Raw genomic sequence first — 15297 nt, forward strand, 5'->3', positions numbered from 1 at the left:
ACAGAGGGCAAGTGACTAACAGAGGCGGCTGTGTGTATTTGTATAAGGAAACACACTTCAGGTTACCCCACGCTAACAGAGGGGAAGAATAAACACACATGCACACTCACCAGGACTATGTGACAGGTACACCAGCCAACCAATGGCAGAAAGGCCATCTAAAATACCAACAGAAACCTGAACAGCTAGCGCTAAACTAAGATAATGTATGACATGAGAATTTAAAACGCATAACAGCCAGTGGGCATTCTCTAGAAAACTTCTCTAGGAATCACTTTTAAGGAATGTATGAAATTCATTTACTTGGAACATATCATTCACTTGGAACTAACTTTACCAAATTAAGGGTTGCACTCTTAAAAATAAATGTTCTTATTGGCATGGATGGTAATGGCATGGAAGACCCTTGAACATTCATGGAACCTTTCAAATGCAGAAAAGGTTCATTATAGTTGAAAAATGTTTCTTTAGATTTTTTAAATGTTCTTCAAAATGATTCTTTTAGGAACTGTTCAATGAAAGGTTCTTTGGGGAACCAAAATTTGTTCTTCTGTGGCATCACAGCAAAAACCTTTATTGTAAAGAGTGAGGATAATTACTCCGAACCTAATTTCTTTCTAGTATGTGAAAAGCAGTATGTCAAATTAGTCTAAATAAGAAGTATTCATAAAAGAATAAGGTTCCACGATTCCAAAATACATATCTGATTGGATTTTAATATTCAATGAAGCCACAGGAGACACGTATTCAGTGAGGAACAGTGACACCGCTGACATAGTAGGTCCCATGACAATAGCAACATGTCGCATACAAAATATTACACACAGGATTATATTCATAATACACACATGAACCTTTGGGTCAATATAAAACACTTTTTCCACAATCGAGAATCAAATTCATCATCAGAAACAGTACATATACTCCACTAATGTTTGACAACCAAATAATTTGCTTGACTACATTACATTTTAAACATTATACCTATTGTTTTATCTTTCAAAACATGGTGAATCTCTCTTTTTTTATATATTTTGCTTGAAAAATGCTATCTTTCTTTTAAATAAATATCATTAATAAATTTTAAAGTGCAAATCAGGTGTTCAAATATTTTTTTGGCCTTCTGTGCCCATGCACAGACACGTATCTCACTATAGTTGGTGGAACATGTTTTAGGGGGGAGTTCTGTTATGTCCAGCACAGATGGTCCTCACCACAGTTCATGCACTGAAGCACTGTAAGGGTACAACTACAGCAGAGTACTATAGAAGACTGAATCACAAATACCATGTTAAACACGTAGAGCACAGACAATAGATATACACATGCATGTCTGTGTGTGTGTGTGTGTGTGTGAGAGAGAGCGATTGAGAGCTTGGCCTTTCAGCCAGATTGACCCTCTGATCTCTCTGAGGCTCATCAATTACCTCTCCCCTCAGAGCCAGCAAGCTCAGAGAATGGATTATATGAAGTGTAAAACATTAGAAAAATGTGTTCACAACATCACAGCAATGTGTCCGAGGACAGAGGAGGGGACAGATAATAGAAACCCAGCTGCTGAAGAGCACAACGCAACAAGTGACAGCGTTTGATGGCATTGTAGGGCAGCTCTGTGGGCCGCAGGCTTTTGTGCTGGGGATTGTGGTTCCTCTAGCCAGAGCCAACTGGACATATGCTTTTTGCTTGAGCTAATGAGGCAAAGGCTAAAAGCTTTGTGATTTTCTTTGTGAAAAAGCTTTATCTGCCATGGTTTGTCTCTCTATCTCTGCCTTTTCTTAGGTGGGAAAGTTTTTAAAAAGGCAACTGCAAACCAAATGCGCTTGATAACATCTCAAATCACTAAATCTGCTGCCTAATATGTCTATAGATTAAGAGTTTAATGATTCTACCACTCTTACTGTATATGTAATTTAAGCTCCAAAAATCTCATAGCTCTGCAGAGCAGTTTCACCCAAAAGATTTCAACTACATCCAGAGACCACAAACAGTATGAGTAAAAAAAAAAGGCTCTACTAATACAGTTTTTCTCTATTGCTAAAACAATACAACCAAGCTTTTGAACTAAAATTTCAAAACCATAACGCCATTTTTAAAAAAGCACACCCATTTCCCTCAACTATAAACACTATTCCCCTGCTTTGACACATGAGTCAGATTTGTTGAACTGTTACTGCAAAACTTTACACACAAATCCCTACATTTATCAGTGCTTACACCATGTGATCATTTAGAAAACACCAGCATTTAACACTGTTCACTCAAGTCAGCACAGTTTGAGCTCAATTAGTACACAAGTACCCAAGTGGAAACACTAGGAGTCAAAATTTACCACACACCAATCAGAGCCTTTGATGATAAAAGGGCCAAATTCAGCTCATTCAGGTTCGAAACAATGTATCCAGAGAGATGTGATTGAAGAGGTCAAGGACACCAGAGGAAGAGGAGGAGAAGGGAGTGGAGGAAGAAATTAAAAAAGATGAAGAGTATGAGGTGGAGGAGGAGTACGGAGAGGAAGAGGAAGAGTGAAGCCCATATGGCAAAAAAAAAAAACTGTGGCCAAAAAAAATAATATGCGAAATATATGTTGCTAACAGTGAAGCTCAATTTTTGAAATAGTAAATAGATTTAGTTTCAACCATCATATTCCAAATTATATTTCTAAATGTATTTTGGCAAGAAGATGCATTTTCTTGGATTGAAATACACAGACGTCAAAATATATTTTTTAAATGCTTTTAAAACTATATTTATATATGGCCAAAATATATTGGTAGAAAATATATTTACATAAATATATTTGAGCAAATATATATTTTTGGCCATTTTTTGCATATTTTAAAATATATTTAATAAATTTATTTGAAAATATATTTTTTGCTTTATGGGTACAGTCGTGGTCAGAATTATTGGCAATTATTGGTAAATATGATCAAAGGCGGCTGGGAAAATAAATCTGCATTGTTAATCCTTTTGATCTTTTATTTAAAACATTCACAAAAATCTAACCTTTCATTGGCTAATAAGAATTTAAAATGGGGGGAAATATCATTATGAAATAAATGTTTTTCTCTAATACACATTAGCCACAATTAACGGCACCCTTTTATTCATTACTTTTTGAAACCTCCATTTGCCAGTTTAACAGCTCTACATTTTCTCCTATAATGCCTGATGAGGTTAGAGAACACCTGACAAGAGATCAGAGACCACTCCTTCATCCAGAATCACTCCAGATCCTTCAGATTCACAGCTCCATGACGGTGCTTCTCCTCTTCAGTTCACTTCACTCATTTTCTACAGGATTCAGGTCAGAGGACTGGAATGGCCATAGCAGAAGCTTGGTTTTGTGCTCAGTGACCCATTTGTGTTGTTTTTGAGGTTTGTGTTTGGATTATTGTACGGCTGGAAGATCCAAACATGGCCCATTATAAGATTTCTAACAGAGTCAGTCACTTGTTGATTTTTTATCTGTTGGTATTTGATAGAATCCATGATGCCACGTGTCTAAACAAGATGTCCAGGACCTCCAGCAGAAATATAGGCCCACAACATCAAAAATACAGCAGTATATTTCATTGTACACGAGGTATTTTTTATCCCTGTGTTCACCAAACCCATCTTGAGTGTTTGCTGTTAAAAAGCTCATTTTTTAGTTTCATCTGACCATAGAAGCCAGTCCCATTTGAAGTTCCAGTCGTCTCTGATAACTGAATATGCTGGAGTTTGTTTTTGAATGAGCTGGGAGAATTTTTCTTGAAACCCTCCCAAACAACATGTGGTGATGTAGGGGCTGTTTGACTATTTTTTTAAGGTTTTCTGACCCGGAGACTCAGCTATTTTCTGCAATTCTCCAGCTGTGGTCCTTAGAGAGTCTTTAGCCACTTCACTAATTTGTGAAGCTCAATTATCTTTTGCTGACCATCAGAAATATATTCTTTGGTTTTTCTCATTGTGATGGATGATTAAGGGAATTTGGGCTTTGTTTTCCCTCCTATTTCTGTGAAACAGGAAGCCATGGCTGGATAATTTCATGTTCATAATCACCCTGGAGTGCTCAAAATTGTGAATATGAATGCGAATATACGTCAGAGATATTTTACTCATAAGAAATTCTAGGGGTACCAATAATTGTGTCCAACGTGTATTTGAGAAAAACATTTATTTCATAATGAGATTTTCCCCCCTTTTCAATTGTTTTAGTTCAATGAAAGGTTAGATTTTTTTTTTATAAAATGCAGGTTTATTTTCAGAGCCTTCTTTGATCATATTTACCAAGGATGCCAATAATTCTGACCATGACTGTATGTGCGCGGGCATCAGCCAATGGTGCTTCCACCGCCATGCCATTCTTGGACCTTATAACACTATGCTCCTCCTTGGTTTCCTTGATGGTCTAAGAGAAGGTGTGTTCCAGCTTGACCAAAGGGAGCAAGCACAACCAGTGCAGCCTTGCTACATTTTTGTTTGGGATAACGTCAGCTTCCATCGCTCTGCTCTGGTTCGAGACTGGTTTACCAATAACCCAAAGTTTTCAAACATTTTTATACCTGCATACTCTCCATGTCTAAACCCAACAGAGGATTTTTTTTTTTTCTGCAGAGCGATGGAAAGTATATGAACGAGAACCTTACATCCGTGTTCACCTCCTCCAGGCCATAGAATACATCCGCCTGGATATTTCAGTTTATGTGTGCCAGGGTTGGATCAGGCATGCAAGATGATTTTAGCCCTGCTGCCAATATAGCCTGTGATGCTGACGAGGTTCTTTGGCCTTTCCCAGACCAAAGACAGGATGCTGGGACAGAATTGTTATATTCATCATGTGGAAAGTTTTTTTTATTTTCTTGTGTGTGGGGGGGAGGGGGGCACAAGCAGCATAACTTATTGCCGGTTTTGTAGTATTGTTTTAAATGTATCTCATCAGTGTGTAAGACTGTGTTGTAGTGTGTGTGTTTTTAAGGGTTTGTGTGCCATGTCTAACAGCAACGTTTGGTTTTTCAGCATGAGTGAGTTGTTTTGAGTGAAAAGCTTCCTTCTGACCTGAATATAGGAAGTTTGGGGAATTGAGTTAGAAGTTAAGGATTTGTGTTTAGAGTTTCGCAAAAAAAAGAGGCATAATTTCAAGAAATGGGTTCAAGCAATCGAGAAAACCTGTTATTCAAGTAAATGTTTTAACCCATGTTTTAAAGCAAAGTATAATGGAATTCGTTGCCTTACACACACACACACTACTGTATCATAGCAACAATATTACTAAATAATTAATATTAATTAAATAATTTATCTATTATATCAACTGTCCATTAATTATATTTAATTATTCACCATTATTATATGTAATTATATGGGAATGTACACAAACACTACTATTCAAACGTCTGGGGTGAATAAATGTTTATTTTATTTTATTATTTCGTTTTATTTTAATTTATTTATTTAATTTATTTATAAATTAATACTTTTTAATCAAGGATGCGTTAAATTAGATCAGAAAGTGTCAATAAATGTATTTATTCAAAGAATCCCGAAAAAAAAAAAAAAAGGAAACGAAAAAGAAAATTGAGGTTTTCACAAATATTATGCAGCAAAACTGTTTTCAAAATCACTAATAATAAGAAATGCTTCTTAGAATGATTTCTAATGGATCATGTGACAGAAGACTGGGGTAATGGCTGCTGGAAATTGAGCTTGTCTATAACATTCCATAACATATTTTCAAATATATTAAAGTAGAAAAGAGTTATTTTAAATATTAATAATAGATTACTGCTTTTACTGTATTTTTGATCAGATAAATACAGCCTTGGTGAGCTCAAGAGACTTTTACAAATCTTACTCCAAACATGTAAATGGTGGTGTGTATGTTTTATGGTTGGTTATGACAACTAATACAATATCACTGTCTTTAAAATCACGCTAGCTGTTCTCAATACTCTGTCTCTTGAATGTATCACTTGCTTTGTGACTTCATACCCACTTCCTCTCTCTCTCTCTCATACACAAACATATGTATACACATATGCCTCATCTCTCTCCACCTCCATCTCCTTCTGGATCTGCCTGCTGATCAGAGATTAGAGATTAGCATCTTGTATCCACGTTTCTCCTGCCAGTGAAAGCTTTTGGTAGTGGGAGCGAGGCCAAAACCTCACTCTCTCCTCACTCCACACAGATTCATTTTCAGCACTTAAAGAATGTGAACTCTAGGCAGAGATTACCATCACATAGACCTGAAGCCATTTTCATTATATGTCTTTTTTCTACGGTGGCTGAAAAGTGACATTTGGGAAAAAGATTAACGTTGGCTTGCCACTAAAAGAACGAAACCCAACCCAAGTTGTACCGACTACAATTTATGATGTCATAGGAGACACTGCGTGTTGTGTAATTTATATGTCATCTAAATGCTGAAAATATCAGTAGTGAAGTGAATGAAGTAACATGCATCAGTGGTTTTGGGAAGCCTGAGGGCTCTTGTATAGCAGGACACATTTTTCCAGTGCATTAACTATATATGAGTAAGTGTAACAAATAAGAGAATTTTCTTTCCAAAATCTGAGTTTAATACCTCCAGCGAGAATGCCTTAAGAAATATGCGCAGGAATCATTCACTGTGACATGTAAGTATAATATTAGTGGGTAGACAGATACAAACAGACACTCACATTAAGTACACCATAGGAAAGAGCAGAGGATAATATTCATAGCCTGTACAAGCAAAACCTACTCATAAAAGCACAAAATCTGCTCAGAAGGCATAAATCCTGTTCATAATGCATTATAAACCGGCTCATAACAGTAATGTAAATTTATAAGGTACATCTGTAACACATTCTAGGAGGCCAGGAAAATAGAGATTGACAGATATTGCTTTTTCATAACCAATACAGATAAGCAATTTCAATATTAAGCATTATTAATATTCTAAATATTGAAATATTAAATATTTGATGATAGTACATATGATGCTACAAAGTATTTGTGCAGTTCAGAGGGTTACATTTTGACATCTTTGCTTTGGTTTGTCTAATTGAAAGTTTAATATGGAAATTGATCAAATCAATCAATCAATCAATCAATCAAAAGACAAAGCAATCGTCTATCTATTTACAAAAAAGTTTTCTTAAATCAATTATGATGCATTCAAAATCTTGGATAGTTTTATAAAGTTAAATGTTCCCCTAAATAATTTTTAATAGCTATTCACAATATACTTTCCTTTTTAATCTGTTCACTGTTGTACATTTAAAGAGAACAATGCACTGAAGTGCACAACTAACGTCATGCGTTACAATGAATTAAACTCTCATTAATAGAACATTTTAGTCTCATATATTTAAATATGCAGTTACATTTTTGACATTAACAGTTACACCTCATGGCCATGAGTAGATGGAATCATTTTCAAAATAAAACTTTTACAGGTAAAGCCCCACTATACTCGTATTAGTTCCAAAAATCCAACTGCTTCCAACTCAAGGATCAAAACCTGAAGCGTTCATGTGGGTTATCGCTCAGGACAAATCTGCTACAATTTCAAGAGTCTTCGCCAGCAGCATGCGATCTGACTTTCTTGTGGTCAAGCCTGCTCTGTTTCAGCATAAGATGCTGAATTTGCTTTCTAATCCCAAAATCATCTGCCACTTTCCACAGCACCATACGAAACAGACAGAGAGGGAGAGAGAGACAGAGAACGGAAGCGAGTTGAAAGTGAGGGGATCATAACAGATTTCTACAGGAATATTTCCCCTTGGAGAGGGAGAGAGTGTTTATTATCAAACACATCTGTGTCTATTCATCTCAGCCAGAGTGTCATCCCTCGCTCTCAACTTCTGTCCAAACACAAACAAACAAACACAAAAACAAACACAAAGCCTGCAACTTCTGAGTATGCATCAGCCACCAGACTGCACTCCTGCGTAACACGTCTTCACACACAGACACGCTCTGAGCTCTCTTTCTCCCGGGCTCCTTTTATATCATCTTCTTTCTTTCCCTCCTCTCCTAAAACCTCTCGAATTATCTGCAATATCTTCTTTATAATTCCTCTTTTTCTTTGCGATTTTTCAAGCGAATCCGACAATTTTACAGTGGCTTGACATCAGAATCTCCCATTCTTCCCCTCATTGTTCTGAACCGTGGCTTAACCCGGTTAAGAGCCCAGACATGATAGCCAACCCGGTGACTCTGAGGAATTAAAAGAAGGGATAGAGAAGAAAGACAGACACATTAGACACTCAAAGACGTATTTCTACTAAATAAGGTCGGCATGTACCTGACTGGCAGAGACGTTTTGTGTACGTCTCTGTGGAATTTAACGACGCATACTGTATATGTGTAGTGTTTGTGTGTATATCCCCAGTAGTGATTAATCAGTCATGGTCTGTGTGTAATTCCAGATCTTATTTGTCTTTCTTCAGCCGCTTATCTCGCCGGAAAAACTGCAGAGTAAATAAATAAATAAACAAAGCGCTAAATAAACCCAGAATGTGAGGAGGGTTTCGGGAGATAAGACAGATCAGGCATTATAAAGCACTTATTGGTTTTCTAAGAAAAAGAAAAATTCAACTTCAAAGAATTCAGCAGCTGTCAGAGAACGTCTGCTTCTGCACACACTGAGCTACACTCAACACCAGCAGAACAAGACTGAAGTGTCTGCATATAATCACGCACATGCACATGACGTTACTAATAACTAGAACCAGTCCGATTCTGAAGATGTTTGTTTTTTTTCCTTTACATCTTCTGTGCTGTAAATTTGTGGGATTTAGGGGAAGTGGATTTAAACATGGTATTAATGTGGTAAATGGAGTCCTACACTGTTATGGGTAGCTGAAAACATAATAAAATTAGTCAAATTATTAAATAAACCAACATGGTCGAATTTTGGGAACACTGGTCATTCCAATCTTGTTGAAATCTGTAGGGATTTCTACAAAGTGCTGTGCAAGCTGAATCAATGTGGGCCTGCTAATGACACTCAAGAATGAAAAAAATAAATAAATAACAACAAATATTTTCCATGAACCACATGGAAAAAAACAAAACAATAGTGTATAGTAAATTTCTTTTCAGATTTGAAACAATGTTGAAGGGAAAACCTTTTATTTTTTATTATATAATAATACACCATTTTTCAAACGTTTGGGGTCAAGACTTAAAAGTAAATATTATTCAGCAAGGAAGCATTAAATTAATCAAAAGTGACAGTTAAGACATTCATAAATGTTACTAAAGATTTTTCTTTCAAATAAATAATGTTCTTTCGAACTTCCCATTTCATCAAGGAATCTTGAAAAAAAGGATCTTTTTCTACACAAATTTTAAGCAGCACAACTGTTTTCAATATAGACAATCATTTTGAAAATTCACATTATAAAAAGAAAGAAAGAAAGAAAGAAAGAAAGAAATTATATTCAATAATTTGCTAAATAGATAATTAGGTAACACTTTTTTTAGGGTCTATGTGCTTATTAGCATGCATATTACTAGAATATTAGCCATCTATAAGTAGTAATTAAGCACATATTAATGTCTTATTCTACATGACCTTATTCTACATCCCTAATCCTACCCAATAGCTAAACTTAACAACTACCTTACTGACTATTAATAAGCAGCAAATTAGGAATTTATTGAGGTAAAAGTCTTAGTTAATACTGAATAAGTGTTCCCTATTCTAAAGCCGTAAGGCTCTGTGTGTGTACTTTAAAAAAAATATTCAACAATATTCTATCATGTATGCAGGTACAATGCCAGCGACCTCTTTCTCTCTCTCTCCCTGTAGGTAGAAAACACAAACACAAGCACACAGCCTGCAAGTGGCATAGCAGCGCATGAAATTCTCTAAAGGGGTTTAAGTATTTACCCTCCCCACTATCACGGCCTGCTAAAATTCAGCTTACCCTGTTCAATGAGGACTTCAAAGAGAATCATAAATACCTTTTGCCCGCAAATTCTACTGTACAGTGTTTTTCTCCTCGCCCCCCTTTTCCTGCTTCTTTTCTTCCCATTTTTCCCCCCATTCTCCAGTAAAAACCATCCCATACTGTGAAATTTATTAGGAGCCTTTTATTTACCATTTATAAGTGTAATAAGAGAAATTAGGAGGTAATTTCTGCTGTTATTTAAGCAGGCAAGCTGAAGAAAAATGCAGGTAAAAGGATCTGTAATTCATGTTGATCTGACAGGAGACAAGTGTTGAGAGAAAAACATGCTTACATAAATGTTACAAAAGAGAAAAAACAACAACTATATTTTCTAAATTAGCAGGCATACAAAAAAAACAATAGCAAACTGATTCAATATATGGTTTATAAAATACTGTATATTTAATCAGTCAGCTATTGTTTTGGATAATAATAATACAGTTTGCTGGTGCTACATTTTCTCTGAGATCTATTTTACTACAGAACTCAGTAGTAAAACATTGCCCCAGCATTCATAGATAAAAAAAAAAAAAAAATGCAAGACAGAAAAGAGCTACACAGGAAAATACACAGCGGCCCTACAAAAGGCATTCTGGAATATTATTATGATGAAAATGCACAGCAAAGCTATTACATTCATAATGTTTTACAAACTCATCAAATAAGAGAATAGAGATTAATTGCCCCGGTCGACCTTAAAATAATTATCAGAACGAGGCAGCTCTAAACTAGATGAAATTGATACACTTGAATAATTAGATCCTTGGCACTGACCTACTGAAGTCAATAAAGGTTATTAAGGCCAATTGCTGTCTAAACGCATTAGAGACAGAGAGAAGCGCTCCACACCACATCCAGCATTTCAACGGCTCTACGATAATCCCCTCACTGCGTCCATCTCTCTCTCTGCTGCCCTCACACACATATACACCCCCTACCCTCAGACACACTAAACCAGATTGGATTCGCTTAACCTTTCAGTGGCTTTGATCAAATGAGCTCACACTGCAATAACATTTACATTGACCCTCACTCTCACTCTCTCACTGGGGAGAGAGGTCTTTACCTTCCTGTCTGCCACACACACGCGCACGCTAGGTCAATAACGTAATCAGATATCAATGGTGACCCCTGCAGTCATGATTGCTCGCTTTCTCTCGCTCGCTTTCTTTCATTGGACGGAGAGGATGAAATTATGAAGCGGTCACTGTGAACGAGCCGACACACACGCGCACACACACACAAATAAAGACCAACACAAACACCACTGAAAAGGAACAGACGATGCATCTAAACGACTCACTCTACCCATAAACACATAATAGTTTCTATTCAGTCTGAAAATAAATGTTTCAGCACACAATATTTGATGACGGGGTATGTGGCAGAAAGATATAGACGCAGTGAGAGAGGGAGCTTTTTGATGTGACGCTCTGAGCGACAGAAGTGGAAAAAGTGACAAATTAGACCTAAAACATCAATATAAACCCACAACACTGTTACCAGACCTGTCTCACTCTCAGCCCTGTAGCCACGTTCAAATGGAAAAAAAAAATGCCTGGATGGTATTTAAAACATTTTGCATATAGCCAACTATCTCTCCTGAGCCAGGATAGACAGACTGAGAGAAGGAGAGAAAGAAAGTGTCACTGTTAAAAGCCTAAATAAATGTCAGTGGTGTATGAGGAGTACGATAGCTTCTCTGTAGGGACCCAACGTTCACCCAGTGTGTGTGTGTGTGTGTGTGTGTGTGTGTGTGTGTGTGTGTGAGAGAGAGAGAGAAAGAGAGAGAGAGAGAGAAATTGAGGAAAGGGACCTGAGACCTGATGTTTGATAACATTTACCTCATCTTATCAGAGCACATTTAAATGGCAATCTTTATTCTTTTCTTTCTTCTTTTCTATTTTCTGCCATATTTCCTATATTGTTTCCATTAAGCAGTTCACATTAATTCATGAGGTACAGGTTGGAGGGGGGGGGGGGGGGGGGGGGGGGGGGCAGCCACAGAAAGAGCGAGAGAGAGAGAGTTGTTTTATCAGGATGTCATTCAAATGGAGGGGTGGAAATTTGCATCACAACAGCCTGAAGAGCAAGAGAGGGAGACACAAGAAAAGAGAAGGAAGGAAAACGAAAGAGAGAAACCCCCATGGGAGAGGAGTGGTTTTAATAAACAGCAGGAAGAGGGTGAACATACGGAGAAACACACAGACCAGCCAACCCTGGACCTGTTCGGACTGCGGAGAAATCAAGAAGAGTGCGGCAAGGCCAACGAGACAATTCCCAAGAATCTAGATAAACACATGTCTCTGGTAAATGCCATGACTGTCTGTTGAAATCATACCTAAATGAATTTAAATCAGCCATGAAAATATCAGAAATTAGGAATTCAAATGAATATTTATTCTCTAAGTGCTTTCACATTCATGAACTATTTATTCAAGCTCTAACAATCCTACAAATTCAATATTTGTTTAACTAATAAAATGCAGAAAAAGGCTTGATCAGGTTAAACTAAACGCACCCACAATTTCAAAAATATAAATAATAAAAAAGTAGTAAGAATTAATGGCGAATTTGCAAAAAGAAAAATACAGTCAAAAAAGGGCTAGATGTATGGATGCTTAAAAAATATTGAATTTTTTTATCTTTGTCCTTTGTACTTATTCTTTTTTAAATTATTGATATGATTGAAACAATATATAATATAATTACATAAATTAAAGATTCTATTTTTATCCTATTGTATTATTTCAGAATACATATACTCACAATACTAATATAAAGAAAATAATAATTTAGCATTGACATAAACACTGGCACTTACATAATATTAATTGAAACAAAAAAAATGTTAATGTGTTTACAATTTAACCTATTATGCATAAATAAAATGTCTCAATATACGGGTGGATATCAGCATTTCTAAATTGTGTTTCTTGACAGAGGGAGACTAGTATCTCACAGTGAGACTGTCTCACCCCTTCACACACACTCACAAACACACACACACACACACACACACACACACAGAGAATGGCTAGCTCAAGAGCGGTGCTTAGCCCCAGCAGCACATTAGATGTGATTACTGCTCAAAGAGCAAAAGAGGCAGTGAGAGGAAGACAGAATATGATACAACAGTGCCCCCTACTGAAAGTGGCTACAGCTTTGAGAGCAGAGCTGAGAGCTGAACACATGCACACATATGGATCAAACATGCGTCTAACAGACAATACAGATCAGCTGTGATCGTCTAGATTTAAATAACCTCTGTGCATCCTGAAGTACAGATAGCCCGGATGCCACTCTGCATACTGGGGTCATCTGCGGGCAGAGGGGTTGACTATTGGGACAGGCAGGGTCCAAAAAAAAAAAAAAAGGCTGTTGCAAATAACTTTGGCCAGTAAATATTAAAAACTGTAACATTATGTGGTTTAAATCAAATCTTATTTTCTGAACTGCACTGATGTGACGTAAGCAATGCAGCCATCTAGAAATACAAACTGTTACCTATTACAGAAAACCGCATGCCTCTGTGGAAAATGTAACTTCATAGGTTTATCTAAGAAGATTCTTTTTTTACCCAGAAGACAATGAATGAATGAATGAATGAATGACATGTATATAGCGCTTTATTGTGTATTGCTGTATACCCAAAGCGCTATACAACCATGTGGGGGGTCTCCCCTCAGCCACCACCAGTGTGCAGCATCCACTTGGATGACTTATGACAAAAGACTTTTGTGGAATATTCCTCGCATTAAGCCACCACAAATAAAATATAAAAGGACAAAATTACAATGTGTCTTCATGTAAGTGTGAAAATTGCAACTGCACTGACAGACAAAGATTGCCCTAATCATTGATGCAATAGAGAGCCCAATAATTACACTACTGGAAGCATACAAACATTAAAATATAAATAATAATAATAATAATAATAATATTATATATAAAAAATTATTTTTCATGACAGTTAAGCAGGCAAAAAATAGGACTAGATCTTATGATTGTGTTAAGACATCTGTTTTGTACTTCCTATTCTCTCACTCCATCAGCAGACTTGTTTCACATTTACCATGTGTTTTGTTTGGTTTAAGTATTGTAAAATGTGTTAAGTAGTGCTGTAATTACAACACTGTAATGGAAGCTGAAAGCATAATCAAGTTAGCCAAAATATTTTGTAAACAAACACGCACATGTAGAGCTAAATGTCAGACACTGAATTCAGCTGCAATCTGGGCGCAGATTCTGTGCAGGCCTGCTTACAGTTCACTCCATCACTCTTACCATTCGCTCCATTTCCTTCCAGTCTTTCTCCATCTGTTCCATGGGTTTAGTCCACCAGCTGCAGAATCGAGCGAAACGCCGGCCCTGGAACCAGTATTGCCTCAGCCATTCAAACTCCACCTAAAAAAAGATCGACACAGGGTCAAGATGTTAAAGCTGCAGGGTCTCATTTCTACACTAGACACCAAAAGAACTGCAAAATTAATAAAAGTTTTTTTTGTAAAACAGGTTGCACTAATCGCTCTCTTTGGTTGCGTTTACATTTGGCATTAACATACGATCACCGTGATCCGATAAAGCAGATCAGATCATCAGTCAATCAGAACACGGTGCGTTTACACTTGGCAACATCAGCTATAGGATAACAGATCGGATCTGTCTTTCCCGCGCAATAAATCTGCAGAGAATGGCCCAGTGCAAAGTCAACCTGAAGTGATGGGTTTTCTTTTTAAGTGCATTCAGTCACGAGACATTTTACAAATCAAAGATAAGTGTAGGAGTCTCACTAGTGCTCCATTTTTTTTCCTGAAAGTTCGCGAGAGAGGGGGCAGAGTTTTGCATGATGTTGACCTGCGAATGCAGATACGATGGCTAGATTGCGTTTACATTACACTGAGATCCGATCACAATGCGTCCTCGACTACCTCTGGACCAGGACAAGCTGATCGGATAACATTCTGATCAGAAGCGCGTTTACACTTGTCTTTTCAGTGTGTATGTGGACAACATCCGGATACAGGTCACATGTTAATGCCAAGTGTAAACACAGCCTTAGTCTCGGTCTCATTGATTGGACAAACAGGTAGTACTGCCCTAAACTCACTTGATTTGATCAACAATGTTAAAAAAAAGAGCCATAGTGTTTTCATATTTCAGGGAAATCAACTTATGAAGGTTATACATAAAGCTGTCCATGAACATTAAAATGATTTTTGAAATTTTATTTAAAATTTAATACATTTTATTTCTTGCTTTTTATTGTCATTTTATTCTTATGCATTTGTTATGATTATTTTTTAAACTCCTTTTTTTGTAAAACACAATTAACTACCAATGTTTACTGTACAATGCTTTACTGTAT

The 15297-nt window shown here is 36.7% G+C and overlaps 1 protein-coding gene across 4 annotated transcripts in view; it reads right to left on the bottom strand.

Moving 5' to 3' along the window:
- Positions 1–15297, bottom strand: part of LOC306874394 (alpha-ketoglutarate-dependent dioxygenase FTO-like) — a 142512-nt gene that overhangs the window by 80546 nt on the left and 46669 nt on the right. For 3 of the 4 annotated variants that reach the window (XM_079424407.1, XM_079424408.1, XM_079424409.1), the window contains one exon: positions 14217–14336. In XM_079424407.1, the coding sequence (XP_079280533.1) occupies positions 14217–14336 (120 nt within the window). Of the gene's footprint in view, positions 1–6548; positions 8188–14216; positions 14337–15297 lie in introns of those variants that run through there. The other variant, XM_079424410.1, reaches the window with a different exon arrangement.

Source organism: Barbus barbus, assembly GCF_936440315.1.
Source record: "Barbus barbus genome assembly, chromosome: 1".
Classification (NCBI taxonomy): Eukaryota; Metazoa; Chordata; class Actinopteri; order Cypriniformes; family Cyprinidae; genus Barbus; species Barbus barbus.